The following is a 17,514-nucleotide window of genomic DNA, read 5'->3' on the forward strand; positions in this document are numbered from 1 at the left end:
AATGGTTACCCTGGCTCTCTCGGTAACTGCTCACATGGTTTCTTTATGCTAAACTTCCATTTTAAAAATATATTCTATCTATTGCTGTGACCAAATACCTGACAGAAACAACTTAGTAAAAAGAACGTTTATTTTGAATCAAAATTTCAAGGGAGTTTCAGTTCCTCACGATGGAGAACATAGTAGCTGGAAGAGGACTCAGAGGCCCTGCTGGGATCAGGGCAGTAGGATCTTCAAAGGCCTCTGGTGACCTTCTGTCAGGTGACCTTGTGTCAGGCAAGCCCCACCCACTCCAAAATAATGCTGAGTGAAGTGGGAACCAAGAGGTCTGGACCTGAGCTGGAGCTTTCAGATTCAAACTATAAACCAGGCACGGTGGCACACATCCGTAATCCTCAGCACTCAGTGGCTGAGGCAGGAGGATTGCTATAAGTTGAGGACAGCCTGATCTACACATTGAGTTCCAGGTCAGCCAGGGCTACATAGTGAGACCTTGACTAAAACAAAGTAAAACAAACCCAAAAGTTTGCTCCAATGTAGATCCAGCCCCTTCCTCCACGTGGTTAGTGTGATACCAATCACACCTTTACGGACAACAGTTTTGCAATTTTGTGCGTGTTGTTTTTTAAAGAGAAACAAGAAAAATACAATATTTCTCTATTCCCCACAGTCCACAGTATTTATTCTCTGTGTGGGATCAAGTTACCATCTAGTGTGTTTTCCTCAGCTCAAAGGCCCTTCCTGCCTGCAAAGAATTCTGTTTTCTTATCTAGATTATCTTTGTTTGACCTTCTTATCTTTAGAGTCTATTACTGTCTGCATAAGGTCACCCTGTGAGGAGGGAGTCCCACCCCTATCCTGTAGCTTCTGCCTGGATCCACCACTTATTAACAAGGTGACCTTGGGAAGCCACATCCTGCTCAGAGCCACAGCTTTCTCACACCCAGAAAGCACACTGTGTCACTGAGCTGAGTGTTGGAGGTGTGGTTTAGGGCAAAGCCCTCCAGGTGAGTTCTGAGCATTCAGGGATACCAGTTCTGAGTTTACACTAGGGTAGCTGGCTTTTTCAGAGAAAATGGGCCAGTCTCACACTTAACAATGTTGTTGGGCCTGACATGCCTGCGGTGAGAGCTAGCCAAGTCTCTTGTCTGTGGGTTAGTGCCTGAGGCTACTCTGAAGGCTTGAGAAAGAAGGCGCCTCCCACACCTGGCCTCTGCAGGTGTTGCAGAGCAGATGCCTGGAGACCTCCTGCTGATGTATGGGGGTTGGAGGGGATGTGGGGACAGCACACCACTCACCCTGTCTCACCCTGTGTGACTTTCTCTGTTCATACCAGTCTCCTGGGAACAAAAAGAAAAAAAAAAGCCACTAGAGAGAAGTGATTTCCCAGTCCTGCCTGCCACTCTGCCTGGCTACCCGGCTACCCCGCTTGCTAGGACCTGAACCTCAGACGTCTCCCTCCCAGCGCTGCTCTGCCCCTCTCCCCATCCAAACAAGTGAGACACTGGTTCATGCCTGAGGAAGGCCATTTATTTCCAAGATATAGACTGTACTTTTAAGACAGGACTTTCAGAAGCAGGAATCTTAGTTATAGCCTAGAGAGGTGTGTCAAGGACCCAGGGGGAGGAGCCATGCAGACGTGGGGGGTTTATCCAACACTGTTACAACACTTTTTAAAATGAGCAAAACATCTTTAAAAATCCTTATAAATTCTTTATAATATGTTACACATTAGAGACAATATTTACAGTGAAAGGGAGGGGGAGAAACTTTACAGCAAATCTTTGCATAAACCAGAAAGACCAACAGACTTGGGCAGCAGGGCAGGTCACCCCACTGGGGTTCCCCTGGAAGGGGGTTGGGCGGAGGGCGGACTAGTGCTTTAGGTTTATTTACAATGCGGGGGAAGAGGAGCTGGGTCCCACCCACCCTGCAGGAACAGCCTAGCTGAGACCCTATACATCAATGAGGGACAGAGTCCTTCCCGACTGAAGACTGAGCCTGCATGCTAAGCTGCGGAAGGGAAGCAGGGTGAACAAGGAGGAGGGAGACACCAGCAGCAGGGGGATCCAAAAACAAAACAAAACAAGATCAAAATGGGAGCAGGCAGGTCCACAGGTCAGAGAGCTTAGAGGGGTGACTTAGAGGTCGGCAAAGGATGTGAGGAACGACTTCGGTAGTAATGGGGTTCAGTCCTGCCTCTGTGGAAGTGGCCTCAACCCAGCCTCCGCCCTGACAAACTTGGGGCTAAGATGTCTGTGTGCACTAAAGGCAGGGGCTGGAGGGGAAGTGAAGGGGTTGGGGTAGAAATTGCTACTGGAAACAAACACCTTTGCACTGTGACTACACACTCTCTCACACACACACAAGCCCCCTCGCCCATGAACACCCAACCTACACAACTGCTCCCCAGACATTCATCCTTCCTCCCATCCTTGGCTAGGAGCTAATGGGTTTGGGGCGGGGCAGAGGACAGACCCCCAAATCCAGCCTGTATCTTTCCTTCTGTATGAAACTTGGGCGGTCCACCGACACTGCATGGGTCATCAAGGGTCCCTAAGTAGACTCACTGAAAAGGGCCACTCTGTTCTTTATCCAAGGGACATGACTCCCAGTAACCCCTCCCCTCTCCCGAGGACTCCCACTGTGGTCCACCCCATCTAATTCCAGCCTGCGGCACCAGCACCGCCCTTCACACCCCGCCCCCAACCTTCTGCAGCACTGGAGGCGGTTGAGGGGGGCACAAACGAGACGGGAATGCCTGCAGCCCCGGGACAGGGGAGGGTGTCACAGACACTGGTGGAGGCGGGCGGCAGCTGAGCGGCGCGGGGGCAGACCCTGCAGGGCCCCTAAGTCCCCCGATGGCAGTGATGCGGCGGATGAGGCCCGTGCCTTGGTGGACTCCAGGCTGCTAAGGCCAGAGTCCTTATTGTCGCTGTGCGGTCGCACGCCCGCGGGCTCCAGAGGGCCCCCTGCGCCCAGTTCCTTCCACTCGTTGAAGTTGAGGTCGGTCAGCGGGCTCTGCACCACCACCGTGTGGCGGCGCCAGCTGCTCCGGCGCCGCCGCGTCTCGGGCGACAGAGGGCGCCGGAGCCGCACGGCCAGCATGTCGTCGGCGGTACCACGGAGACGCAGCCGCAGGGCTTCCACGCGCGAAGGTCTCGAGCCGAGTGCCGGGGCGGCCGCCGGGGGCCGCAGCGACTCCTGGCTGCTGGATGATGCCGAGCCCGGCGCCTCGGGACCGCGGGGACCCGCCCGGGCCGTACCCGCGCCCGGACCCTCGGCATCCGCGCGGCTGCGAGACAGGCGACGGCGCGCCAGAGTGTCGCATGGCATAAGATGGTGTGAGCTGAAGGACGGTCGGCGCGACAGGCGCCCCCCGGGGCCTGCACCGCCCTCCGTGTCCGTCTCCACGTGGCTCAGCTCGCTGCGTTCGTCGTCCGCCTCGTCGCCCGCGCCCGCGCGCCGCCCGCCGGTGGCCGAGCACACGCTACGGTCCATGGTGGACAGGGTGGAGTAGCCCGAGACGATGGAGCGCGTGTCCGCCGCAGGCCGCTCGTCGGGTGCCGTCGGGGGGCTGAGGCGACCGGGGGCCTCCTCGGCTGCAGGGCCCGGCAGCTGCCCCTCGGGTGGCTCCTGCGTCCCCACCGCAGCCTTGTGCGCCTCCTGCTCGGAGTCATCGTCGGTGCTGCTGCCCAGGCCCCGCGCCTCCCGCCGCTTCTTCCGTTTGCGGTTGACCGCAGAGATGAAGGAGATCGCCAGCATCTCCCGGGCGTAAGGCTCTTTCTTGGGGACCCACGAACCCTGTGCAAGGAGACAGCGAGGGTAAGGAGGGCCTTACACATTCTACTCCTCGCCCCATACCATGGCATCCAATCACGAAGTCCAAAACAAACGAGTGCCCACACCAGCATGTTTTCCACTCACTCCGTGCCTGCTGGAGCGCCACCACTGCATGCTCCAGTTTGATCTGGGAGCTGGGTAGGGTCTTCTCTAGCCACTTCAAGATAAATTCCTTAGACTTACTGGTGACAGTCCAAGATAATGTGTCTGGTACAGTGATCCCTGGTTGTAAACGCTAATGGTTCAACCATCCACCGTTCATTCTTACTCTCCATTCACCGCACTTGAGAAGCCTCTCTCTCCAGGGTACAACCCTCGTCACTTCCTCCTTTCCACCCAGTCCCCAGGCCTAGATCAGCTCAATGGCTGACTGGGCTGCCCCGAGTGGCTGAAGAGCCTGGTACAATCCCCTGGTCTGGATAGCGGCCACTCCTTCCAAGCCCCTGCTGTGCTCACGGGTCTGTCTGGCTTGCAGCAGTTCTTCCTGCGAGGCCCTGCTGTGGTGATTTTGGCCGGGTCCTTCCGTCCAGAAGACCCTCTGGCCATGGTGGCATTTGGATCTGCTTCCCATCTCGTTTTGGTTTTGCAGCATCCTGGGGAGTTCCAAGGACTCTTTCTTTAGCCTTTTCTATCCCAAAATGCGGCCATTTCAGGCCTCCCTGTCACAAAGCAAACTCTCCTGTGAGCTCCAGACTCCTTTCCAACTGTGATTCTATCTCTATCCTGTGTTTGTACCCAGGTCTACCCACGGAGAGGACATCGTCCCACCTACCCTGCCCAGGCTTCCTCCACGCACACTGCCCCCTAAGAACAGCGTACCCCCTCTACCCTTGCCTCAGCAGCCCTCGCCACTGTAGAAGCATCCTTAAAAAGCAGGGCTCTGCTTCCTCTCAGCTTTGTTCAGGACTGGATGACCCCACCCTTATCAGACACAAGTGAGGCCCTTCACACCTTAGCTTCAACCTCAGACCTAGAGCCCAGACCCCTACTTGAATCCAGCGTGTCCTCTAGTGACTGTCTCACTACTTGAACCCAGTGTGTACACTGGCGACTGCCCCACCAAGCCTTCCTTTGAGGCCATTTCACTTCGATATGACTGGCAGCCCTACTGTCTCCTGGATCCTGTGTGCTGAATCCTCTGATCAAACTACCCTCCTTCATCCCAGCTGCCTCTAGTGCAAAGAGGTCCATGGCCTTGCCCAGGGAGTGCAATGGGTGTGGGGGTGGGCACAGGAACTAGAAGGACTAGAAGGACTAGAAGCAAAGGGTGTAAGCAGCAAAGAGCTATTTGCAGGTCTCTGAGACAAAGTGACCTTAGGACAAAGCTCCCTGTCACTGAATTGTGCTCTGGGGTGAGGCTACCAGGGACCCTTGCCTCAGGCTCCTGCGGCCCTGTTTTTGTTCAGAGAACACATCTGAAACAGCCAGACGTCAGGTGTCCCGTGCCTGGGGTGGGCTTATGGGGAAGGAGCCAGCCTCAGAGGCAGAAGATGAAGACGTTCAGCCCACAGCACTCAGCTGGTTTCTCTCAGTGCTAGGACTGAACTGTGTCCCCCACCAAAGCCAGATACTGCAGTTCCAACCCCCAGCTGTGAGGCCCAGTGATGGGATTAATCTCTCTTCCCTCCCTCCTTCTCTATGACACAGTGGGGAGGTAGTTATCAAAACAATTAAAGAGCCAAAGCAAAACCTTCACCAGAAGCTAACTTGCTAGCACTGTGAACTTGGACTTCTAGCTCCTAAACCTGTAGGAAGTAAATATTCATTGGATTTTTGTTGTTGGTGGTGGTAATGGTGGTTGGTTGGTTGCTTTTGGCTTTTCAAGATAGGGGCTCTCTGTGTAGCCCTGGCAGTCCTGGAACTTAACTATGCGGACCAAGCTGGCCTCGAACTCCAAGATCTGGAGTGCTAGGATTAAAGGCATGTGCCACTGCCACCAGTGCCCAGCAAGTATTCATTGTTTAAGCCCCCAGGCAAGCTCTTTTGTTTCAGCCATCCAAGCTAAGCCATGAACCCCAGCCATCAGCTTTCCTCTTCACAGCTGGGCCACTCAGGGCAGACACTGGAACACACAAGTAGTAGCTTGGAAACCCAGGTAAAGCTATAGAAGTCCTTCCTGGGGGCTGGAGAGATGGCTCACTGGTTCAGAGCACTGACTGCTCTTCCAGAGGTCCTGAGTTCAATTCCCAGCAACCACATGGTGGCTCACAACCATCTGCAATGGGATCTGATGCCCTCTTCTGGTGTGTCTGAAGACACCCACAGTGTGCTCACATACATAAAGTACATAAATCTTTGAACACTCCCCCCCAAAAAAACCCCAAAACAAACAAAGAAGTTCTTCCTGTTTTCTTTTTGAGATTTACTTTTGTTTATCGTGTATGGGTGTTTATCTACATGTATGTCTTTGCGTGCAGTGTCCACATAAACCAGAAGAGGGCTTTGGATCCCCAGGCTGAAGTTATAGTTAGTTGGTTGTGAACTGCCATGTAGGTGCTGGGAATTGATCCCAGCTCCTCCCCAGGAGTAGCCAGTGCTCTTAACCGGAGTCATCTCTCCAGCCCAACCCAGGCCCAATGGGATTCCTTATCTGCACATGCTCAGAAAGAGCACCTTTGTCAGTGGTGGCTGCTCATGGAGTTGGGCATTTTAAACACCTCAATGGCATTAGGAGGCAGCACTGAGAACTGAATTGCTGCTGTTGCAAACAGGGCAATCACCAGCCACAGCCTCCACAGAACGGCTGAACTGGAGGACTGGGGGCCTTGGGCTGAGAGCTTCTGGAACAAGGCTATATAGCTGCCCTCAGATTTTCAAAAAAAAAAATATTTATTTATTTATTTAGTTATTTAGTTATTTATTTACTTATTTACGTATTGATTTATTTATGGTACAGGTGCATCATCTGAATGCATGTCTGCACACCAGAAGAGGGCACTGAATCCCATTGCAGATGGTTGTGAGCCAAAATATGATGGCTGGGAATTGAACTCAGGTCCTTTGGAAGGGGAGCCAGCGCTCTTAACTTCTGAGTCATCTCTCCAGCCCCCCCTTTTTTTTCTTTTGGGAAGGGGTCTGTGACTGAGAGTATATGATGAGGAAAGGTCTCTCTTTCCAGTGATTGTGACCTCCATGGAGCCAGCTAATTCTCCCTTGGAGGTGACTTCCTGAGCTTTGGACAGGCCAAGGGGATCAGGAACCTGTGGGGAAACAGGATGAGGCCATGCTGAATCCGACAGCCCAGCCAGGGACCAGGGGGCCTCAGACCAGCTACCCTGGGCTATATGGAGAGTTGAAATGGGGGGGGGGGGCATCAGAATAGTAAAAAGGGACCCTTTCCTACAAACATGGACATCTTAGTGTTAAACTAGTATGCTTCAGCCAGGAGTTTGTGCTGTGTGCCAGCCCACACTCCAACAAGGAGCAGCCTAAATAAATAAATAAATAAATCCACAAAATCCCAACCAAACAGAAAACAACTCTCACAGGGAGGACACGGTGGAGTGTAATTGTAACTCATGGTGTGGATCCCACCTGGGTCCCATCAGAAGCCTCTGAAAATCCTGGCTGCATGGTAGAAAAAAAGGAAGGGGGGCTGGAGAGATGGCTCAGTGGTTAAGAGCACTGACTGCTCTTCCAGAGGTTCTGAGTTCAAATCCCAGCAACCACATGGTGGCTCACAACCATCTGTAATGAGATCTGATGCCCTCTTCTGGTGTGTCTGAAGACAGCTACAGTGTATTCATAATAAATAAATAAATAAATAAATAAATAAATAAATCTTTAAAAAAAAAAAAAAGAAAAAAAGGAAGGAGGAAGAAGGCTGCCCTGTGCTCTCGCGTGCATCTGCTGGTGGTGATGACCCCAGCTAGGTTCTGGGGAACACAGCTGACAAACCCTTTCTGACTTCAGAGTCAGAAAGGAACCTGGCAGCAGCAAGTCTCAGCACTAAGCAGATGTGGTCCCCAACCACTGGAATGCAGAGCTGGCTGGAGTCCAGGCCTTGGTGTCTGAAATGGGACACCGCAGACTCAGGTGCTCTGTGGGCCATACTACAACACCACCTGCTACACAGGTTCAAAGTCTCTGTCTCCGTGACAGTTATTCCTATTAACCAGGCAGCCTAGTTTGTGCCTCAGGCTCTCAAGTGCTTCTCTAGCTGCGTCATACACATGCTGAGGCTATCCCATGGCCCCAAATGCTCCAGCCCTGACAGCAGAGGATCAGAACAGGATCTGCAGGGCATCTGCAGATGCCCACCCCTTGTGATCAAGAACATGATCAAACTTCTAGGTGTGGGTGGGGGCTACAAATGTGAACTCGTACACTTGTGACCGGGTAGCTCACTAGTACGTCAGGGATGTGCAAGTCAAGTGTACAGGACACTTTCTGAGAAGCACACTGTGTGTGTTGAAGGCTCTGTGGCTAAGCAGAATCCTCCAGAGGAGCCACCAAGCTAACACAGGAATTTTAAGGAGGCTCAAAAGCTCGGGAAGCTGGAATCCCATAGCCAGGAGGCCTTAGGGAGGTGTCGTGTCTACTGCAGACAGATGTGGCCATAGGGGATAATGAGGGCTTCTGTCTAGAACTGTGGTTCTCAACCTTCCTAATGCTGTGACCCTTTAACACAGTCCCTTAACTGTGACCCCAACTCTAAAATTATTTTCACGTCTACTTCATAACTGTAATTTTGCCATGCTTATGAATCGCAATGTAAGTATCTGGTGTCAACCCCTGTGGAAGGGTTGTTTGACCCACCCCAGAGGTTGCGACCCATAGGTTGAGAACTGCTGGTCTGGGGGCTCTTACAGAGAACAGCACTGTTGAGCACAGGGCTATCGGAGTAGAGTGGCCTTCTGTGGCCTCCTGCAACTCACCTCAGACCGACTCAGTGGAGGTCTCCACTGCCCACTATCAGTGCCCAGAGGCCGACCACCTGTTTCCTCCTTGTTGCTACCCTGGAGGCATCTTCCCACCTTGGGGCTCAGTCCCACATCTCTCATACCAGCTTCCCTCTACCCACAGGGCTTTGCATTTTTGCTCTGAATACCTCTCAGCTTGGCTTCTCACGTCTGTGCATGCAGACATCTGGTTTGTGAACCCCACCCAGCTTCTGCCTTCTCTAGGTTCCAATTCTCTCCAGCTAGCAGTGTTTGCTCATTAGTACGATACTGGGATCCATTCTAAGATAGACCCTGTGTGGATAGGAGTCTACTTGTTCAGCTCTGTTTCAGTTCCCTGTGTGTGTGTGTCTCTGTCTCTCTCTGGGGGAGGGGGGCTGTGGAGACAGGAAGAGGGTGTTAGACTCTGGGACACAAATTTACTGGTGGTTGTGAGCCAACTAATGTGGTTGCTGTCAACTGAACTCAGGTCCTCTGGAAAAGCAGTCAGTGCTCTTAACCACTGTCTCTCTAGACCCTCAGCCCCTGCTTGCATCTTCAGTGTTCAGTACATGAAGCCATGTAGGGGATTCAGATGAGCTCTGTGTGGCAATACTCAATGAATACAGTTGTTTCCAGAGACACCGGAAGTCTTAGATATCGGGGAATGGCGGTGGCACACACTGGGATGGAGAAGCATTCCCACCGCTTTCACCCCATCAGAGATTTTGGAGAATTGGTAGTGATTTGTTTTTAAGATTTATTTTATGTATATGTGAGTGTATGTGTGTATGTGCAACATGAGTACAGTGGCCAAGGAAGGCATCAGATCTGAAACCGGAGCTATGAGCAGTGGTGAACCGCCATGTTGGTGCTGGGAACCAAATACAGGTCCTTTGCAAATGCTCTTAACGTTTCATTCATCTCTCCCTCTAACCCCTGTGGTAGTATTTCTGTGCAAGCAAAATAACTTTTTAAAAGTTTTTTTTAGTACATATTTGTGCATGTTTGTGTGCATGTGTGTTATGTGCATGTTTGTGTGCATGTGTGTACGTGCATGTTTGTGTGCATGTGTGTACGTGCATGTGTGTACGTGCATGTTTGCGTGTATGTGTGTACTCACATGCATTCTTACACGCATGCAGTAGCCTGAAGTCCAGAAAAGGAGGCCAGATCCCCTGGAATTGGAGTTACAGGTGGTTCTGAGCCATCAAACACAAGTGCTAAGACCTGAACTCTGGTCCTCTTCAAGTGTGATTTAATCACTATGTGAACTTACAAGAGCCTGACAGTATTACCTATCACACACATAAGGCTGTATGAGCCACTTTCACATGTGTGGCCCACTACTGTGAAATGGGAGACTATTTTTAAATAATCGATTGTAGTGGTTTGAATATGGCCCCATCCTCTCTCGTGTATTTGAATGCTGAGTCATCAGGGAGCAGCACTGTGTGAAGGGATCAGGATGAAGAGGTGTGGCCTCGGTGAAGGAAGTGTGTCCCTGGGGGCTTGGTTTCAAAGCCCCTGCCAAGCCCAGAGTCTCTCTCTCTTTCTGCCTCTGGACCAGGATGTCATTCTCAGCTACTTCTCCAGTATCTGCCTGCATGCTATCAAGCTTCCTGTCATGATGATAAAGGACTAAACCTCTGAAACTGTAAGCCAGCCCCAATTAAATGCTTTCTCTTATAATAGTTGCCTTGGTCATGATGTGTCCTCATAGAAATAGAACAGACTAAGACAACCATTTTATAACTAAGCTATTATAAAATTGGATAAATAGATGAATTATTTAAAATTAGAAAAGTAAGCCAAGCATGGTGGCATACACCTGAAATGCCAGTACCCAAGAAAAAGGTAGGAAGAGCACAAATGTGGACTCCACAGAGAAACCCTGCCTCCTAAGCAGGTAAGCATGCAGACAAACAAATGTACAAAATAAAGAATTAGTTGGCAGGTAAAGGAATTTGCCACCAAGCCTGAGGACATGAGTTCAATCCCTGTGATCCACATTCTAGAAAACAAGAACTAACTCTCAAAAGTTGCCATCTGACATGCACACACACAACTATGGCATACACACTGGAATGCTTGAGTGCACACATACATAATAAATACGTGTAACTTAAAAAATAAACACACAAAAAACCCAAAACATTTTCCTCTTAAAATATTTGGTAGAATTTACCATCTGGCCCTGGCATCTTCTCTGTTGGAAATTTTTACACACAATTTAAATTTCTTTAGTAGATGCAGGACTATTTAGGCTATTTCTTTTGCAAATTTTAGTAGTTTGAATCCTAAGAATAGGTCTATGCCCTTTAAGTTACTGGGTTTTAAAGCACAGAGTTGCTTAAGGTATTATACTCTGAGTGTCTGTGTGGCCTGTACTGATGCCCCATGTTAGTGTCTGTGTGGTCTGTACTGATGTCCCATGTTAGTGTCTGTGTGGTCTGTAGATGTACTTGTGTCATCCTTAGCATTGGTAATTTGTGTCATCCCTTTTTAATCTGTCAGTGTGGTTAGAAGTTTATCAGTTTTATTGATTTTTTTCATAGAAACAGCTTGTAGTTTCATTGATTTTTCTTAATTGTTTTCAGTTTCATTGATTTTTCAATCATCTTTATCCTTTTTCCTTTCCTTTCCTTTCCTTTCCTTTCCTTTCCTTTCCTTTCCTTTCCTTTCCTTTCCTTTCCTTTCCTTTCCTTTCCTTTCCTTTGTTAAGTTCTCCCAGACAGCTTTTGGTTGTTTTTGTTGTTGGTGGTGGTTTTTGTTTGTTTGTTTGTTTGTTTTGTCTAGAGACAGGATCTTGCTATGAAGCCCTGGCTAACCTGAAACTCAGTATGCAGCCCAGACTGCTTCTAGCTCCCAAGCGTTGGAATTACAGGCTTGAGCCACCATTCTCAGCTCACCTAGAGACCTCAAAAAATATTAATCACAGCAGACATATTGCTGCTGCTTTCATTTTACAGATAAGGAAGCTGTAATTCAGAAAGAATTACCCAACATCATAAAATAAGTAGCAAAGCCAGGGCTCAAACTCAGGACTTTCTGCAATGAGAGCTGTTCTCAGGTCACTTTGTCCCTCAGTTACCCAGCCCCATGACCAGCCCCATGACCAACGGCCTCTTCTACATCAGATGCCTCTCCACACACCACCAAGACGAGCTTCTCGGCTTTTCTTCCCCAGACACTCAGTATTTCCCATCTTCCACTCCACAGGACCTTCAACCCACCCATCCACCGCCCAGTCCAACTTGTGTCCTCTTGACCATAAACTGCAGGGGGCTGCCTTGTTCAGGCAGAACGCATTTGGGAGCCCATGGCACTAACCTTGGACTTGGCTGAACTACAGGTGGTGGAATCTGCTGGGAAAAGAAAGAAAACGTAAGTTAGACCAGGAAAGATCAAAGGTTCAAAGATGAAGGCGTTTGTTCTCCCCAGGCCCTAGGAGGGCCACCGGCTCGGCCGGCATTTTCTATGGGTTGCCCTATCAGAAGTTGTTGTTAGCCACCACTTCTTTTAGAGGCAGGAAGTGACATCAGGCTGTGGGCCACTGAGTCTTCACTTGCCCAGGGTTAAGGACAAAGCGGGCTTTTCTCTGAGCCTGGCTCCTCCTCCCCCTCCCTCCTGCCCCCTATGACGCTGAAGCACTGAAGAGAAAATGCCAGTATTGGATGCAGTCCACAGAAACCACGATGGGGCGACACAGCACATCACAGATACTCTGGAGAAATGGAGACCACACAGTGCAGAAAGAGGTATGCGCCCCACTCCCACCCCGTGAGAAGGAAAGGGCCACACTAAGTGATCAAGGAACAAAGCAGAGATGAGGTGGGTGAAACACAGAGTACAGTGGGCTGGTGACAGAGCCGGCATCAGGCTGCCCTTAAGGGGCAAGGCCCCCTTTTAAATCCAGTCAAAACCATCACACCCAAGGGACTAGAGTGCCATTCCGTAATACCTCCAGAATGGAGAAGGAACTGGATAACAAGACCTGGCAGTGCCCTCTCCAAGGCTGGAGAGGGAGCAGGTTGGTTCAAATCTGGGATACCGAGCTGGTGCGGTTAATCCACACTCTCTGGCAGGCAGGTTAGAGGCCCTCCCCAGCCCCCTCCCCCTGCAAATGGTGAGCAGAGCAAGAATGGCTGATCACACTCGACACACACGGGACAGGCGGCAGCAGGTGATTAGAAGAGACAGGGGGCTCCTCTCTGCTACCCCACCCCCAGCCTAAATCTTAGAACTAAAGGTGCTGTGGGGCCCTTTCTCTGGGACAATAACTGGACATGCTAGCAGGCAATGTAGCCAGCATGTGAGATGAGCTAGTGGCTGAGGCCAAGAAGAAAAGGTCCACTCACTGGCCTCTGAGCACAGAAGCCATCTTCCTCTGGAACAGGACCTCCAGGATGAGTGTCCAGGGCCTGAACTAAGGCAGGGGTTGTCATTTGAAAATAGCTTCTGGGGTGTTATCAGTATGACCAGTCCCCAGTATAACCTTGGTCACCCTGAAGTGATTCCATGCACAGGGGAGGACCCGGACCTGGTCAGGGCCATCTGCTGGCAGGGCAGGGGGTCTGACTTCCTCTGAGAGGAGGCAGGGTGGGGCCAAGGGTCAGCTGTGGACTAGCACTGCCAACTACTATGTTAGGCTGGGGTTCCTCACTGCTGGGGACGTGTCTACCACTCATGCCTGCCCAGGCTTCTTATAATCACCCGCTACTGTTAGTGACCGAGGCCGCGACACCGCACTATACCCTTTAAATCTCCAACAGGTCCGCTGGAGGAGGAGGGCAGGAGAAGCAGAGGGAAGGGGGGACGGAGGAGGTGGGAGGAGATCAAGGGGAAAAGAGGAAGGAGGGACAGGGTACAAGGAGAGAAGGAAGAGAAATTAAAAAGAGGAATGTGCCCAGAAGTACATCACCAACTGTGAAGATCAAGGGCTCAGGAGAGTGAAGAAGGCCAAACACACAGCTCTGCCCAGCCCTGGGGAAGCTGAGCAAACAGCTGGATTTTCCCAGAGAGGGAGGAAGCCCTCTATGGCCCATCTTAGGGTGCTGCCAGGCCAGGGCCTTGCAGGGAGGGGGCAGGGAAGCTAACATCTGGCCAGGCATCTGGGACCCTCAAGAGAGGCAGAACCCACCCCCCTTTTCCTTACCACACAGGTCCCTTTACTCACCTGAGCCTGGATCACTGGGGGGCACTGTCCTGCCAATGTTGGGCAGGAGGTACTCAATGTTGGGCACCGACTGTGGCTCCTTGTCATCAACAGGGGTCTGCAACCAGAAGGAAGAGTCAGGCTGCAGCCCCCAGATCGCTAGCCCTCAGGACTCTCAGGAAGCAGCAGTCTGCTGATAGGGTTCATGTCTCCTCTATGAGAGGGGCTGTCCCAGTGGGAACGGCCTGAGAATCGGTCTGACAGACCGCCCACAGCACTGCGTCCAGTCGCCCCACCGGGACAGAACCCCAAAGGCTCCCTTAGCTGAGAACAAGAGCTGAATTATATTCTACATGCTAAATATAGGGTTTTCTCCATGTTTGATCAGTATCGCCCCCATCAGATTGTTGCTCCTGAAGGGAAGGGCTGTGTCTCCTCCATCAGACTGTAGGTGCCTTGGGCAAACATCGTCCCTTGCTTAAAGATTTTTTAAAAGATATTATTTTTACATTAACTTTTTATATGTCTGGGTAGTTTGACTACATGTGCATCAGATACCTCCATCACTGGGATACAAATGGCCATATGGGTGCTGGGACTCAAACCTGGGTCCTCCGGAAGAGCAGCAAGTGCTCTTAACCACTAAGTCATCTCTGCAGCCCCAGCATTCAGCATATGTAATTATTTGTCTGCATGCGCTTTTGAGCATTTGGATGCAGTGCCCAGAGAGGCCAGAGGGGCGGGCCATGGGAAGCGCTGGAGGCGGTTATGAGATCTGCACATGGGTGCTAGGAACCACGTTCAGGTTCTCTGCAGGAACAGTAGGTGTTCTTAACCCCTAAGCCATCTCTCCTCCACAACACGCATCTGAATCTTGCTGCTCCCCCTCCCCCAGGACAAGGGTCATCTCAGACCAGACCCCGCCCACCCACTCGCCACTTACTCTCTCTCCTTTGTCCTCGTCATCACTGAAGAACCAATCAGACTGCAGAGGAGACAAAAGACGTGGTGAAATTAGCAAGAGGAGAGCAGAGAGAAAATGAAGACTTAACCTTCAGGCCAAAGGACCCACAGTCCCAAAGGTGACTCCTCTTCCGAATAAGTCCTCAGAGAGGAGGCTCAGGCAGCTCCACCAGCTATGAGGAACCCCTTACAGGGAGACCAAGTGGGAGCACGTGTGGGAAGGAACAGATCAGTGCTGGGGAGGGTCCACCACAATCAGGCGACTGATCCTGATTGTGGTCCATGATGGTCCACGCCTCATAGCCAGCCAAAAAGCCTGGTTGGCAGCTCCCTCTAGTGGATGCTGGGTGCACTGATCATGTTGGGGAGCCAGATCACAGCTGGAGGTGAGGGTGCAGGGCTTCTATCATCCCTGACTCCACGTTGATACCTGGGGTGTTACACTTTAACCAGTGAAAGAAAATATCTGGAAACAAGCATTAGCTTCCCTCAAGGTCAAACTGGCAAGACCTTTTTAATAGATGCCAACCACACTTGACCCGTTGGCTTATATCTGCAGGGAGCCTGGGGCTAGAGAATTTGAGTTCAAGGGTAGCCCAGGCTACCCTGTGAATTCCAGTCCAGCCCGGCTACAGAACATCTTGCCATTTAGAACAAGTTAAAATACAAGTGAACCCCCAGCCTCTGGAATCTAGAGGTTTGTACTGCTCACAAGTAACTGAGCAACATGAAGTCAAAGTAACGTCTCCTATCTGTGCCACTCTGAAACCAGAACATTTATATCCTGCTAAACTCTCATTTAAATTTAAGGATAAACCCAGGCATACTGGTGCATACCTATAATCCCAGCACTAGGGAAGCAGAAGCAGGAGGAGGCAGGCCACAAGTTTGAGGCCTGCCTAGTCAGGCCAACTAGGACTGCATGACATCTTGTCTCAAAAAAAAAAAAAAAGTAAAATAATTTGCAATATATATGATGTCATTTTTCTTTTTTTGAGACAAGGCATCCTGTAGCCCAGACTAGCCTCAAACTCCTGGTCCTCTTGCTTCCAGCTCCCAAGTGCTGGGGTCATAGGTGTGAACCAGCACATCTGGTTCTAAGATATCTTTAAAATACTAGAAGGACACCTAGCAGCTGGGGAAATGACTCTGTGGAGTGTGTGGGCACCCGTGTGAAGACACAGGCACAGCATGGTGACACAGCTTTAACTCTGGCACCGGAGAGCAGAGGCAGGGATTCCTGAGCAGCAGTCTAGCTGACTCAGTGAGCTCCGGGTTCACTGAGAGACCTTGCTAATAATGATGTGGAGAGTGATGGATGCTGGATGTCTGTCAACTTCTGGTCTCCAGATGTGCACACACAGATAACAGTTCACAGACTTGCAGGAGACTAGAAAAATGCTGAAGCGGACTGAACAGATAAAAATTAAGCAGGTGCTAGAGAGATGGCTCAGAGGCTCAGAGCACTGGAGGCTCTTCCAGAAGACCCAGGTTTGATCCCTGGCATCCGCATGGCAGCTCACAATCAGCTGTAACTCCAGTTCCAGGGAATCTGGTGCCTTCTGGCCTCTGCAGGCACCACACACACATGGTCAACAGACACTCATGCAGGTAAACAAATAAAAATATTAAAATATATTTATGCAAAAATGTTAACTCTTTTAGCAACTCATTAGACAAATCTGAACTAGTAAACATACTCGGGGCCTGGCCCTCAACCATTGAGAGAAGATGCATTCTTCTAGAACATGCATGAACCATTCAAAAGCCCAATCTACCCTGCGTCACCGCAGGACTCCAAAGGTTCCTCAGCATCTACACTGCACAGTTTATGTACCAACAATGGAGTAAAATGAGAACTGGTGATAAGCTTACAGGAGCTAACACCCTTCCAGAGTTCACACATGGAGAATCATGTTATGGTATGCAGAACTATATCACAATAACCGCATTCCACACGAAAACCTGCAGAGAAACCCTAGTGGTCCATCCATCAGTCTGAATGGCATTTAGACAAAGCCATGTACGAAACTGATGATAAAGTGGGGAACAGGTTTCTCTCTATAGAAGATGTTAAGAGTAGGCAAAGACAGACCAGAGAATAGAAAAAACGTATTTGCAGAGACAGTTGATAAAAGTTTCCCAGGTAAAATATACCAAGAACTCTTGCAACTCAAAATAGGAAAATAAACAAAATGGGCCAAAGACCTGAACATCACAAAAGAAACCACAGATGACAAATGAGGACAGGAGGGTTGGGGCTGCAGCTGGGCAGCAAAGCCCTTGCCTAGCACATGTGAGGCTGTAGGTTCAATTCCAAATAGGCCAGTGTGGGGATTGAATGAGGCCACTTGTGGGGACACCACGGGGACACACAAATGAAAACTACACAGTACCACCACACAGCCCGCAGGAGGAGGGCGACGATATTAACTGCACTGGACAACACCAATACTGACAAGAACCGAACAAGGCTGAGGGACCAGGAGACAGAGGTAGGTGGATCCCGAGTCTCCCAGAGGATGCAGAGTTTAAGGACAGACTGGGTTACACAAGGATACACTGCATGAAAGAAAGGAAAAGAAAAAAAAGAGAAAAGGAAAGGAAAGGGAAGTGAAGGAAGGGGAAAGGGAAGGGAAGGGAAAAGGGAAGGGAAGGGAGGGGAGGGGA

The 17,514-nt window shown here is 50.5% G+C and overlaps 1 protein-coding gene across 1 annotated transcript in view; it reads right to left on the reverse strand.

The window, feature by feature from the left end:
* Window positions 1–1,508: 1,508 nt before the first annotated feature.
* Window positions 1,509–17,514, reverse strand: part of Arhgap23 (Rho GTPase activating protein 23) — a 65,942-nt gene continuing 49,936 nt past the window's right edge. Inside the window, exons 21-24 of the mRNA XM_028755037.1 lie at window positions 14,825–14,866; window positions 13,903–13,999; window positions 12,057–12,088; window positions 1,509–3,804 (exon numbers count right to left, since the gene is read on the reverse strand). Coding sequence (XP_028610870.1) covers window positions 2,788–3,804; window positions 12,057–12,088; window positions 13,903–13,999; window positions 14,825–14,866 — 1,188 coding nt within the window. The 3' untranslated portion in view covers window positions 1,509–2,787. The remainder of the gene's footprint in view (window positions 3,805–12,056; window positions 12,089–13,902; window positions 14,000–14,824; window positions 14,867–17,514) is intronic.

Source organism: Grammomys surdaster, unplaced genomic scaffold (genome assembly GCF_004785775.1).
Source record: "Grammomys surdaster isolate TR1022 unplaced genomic scaffold, NIH_TR_1.0 126048, whole genome shotgun sequence".
Lineage (NCBI taxonomy): Eukaryota > Metazoa > Chordata > Mammalia > Rodentia > Muridae > Grammomys > Grammomys surdaster.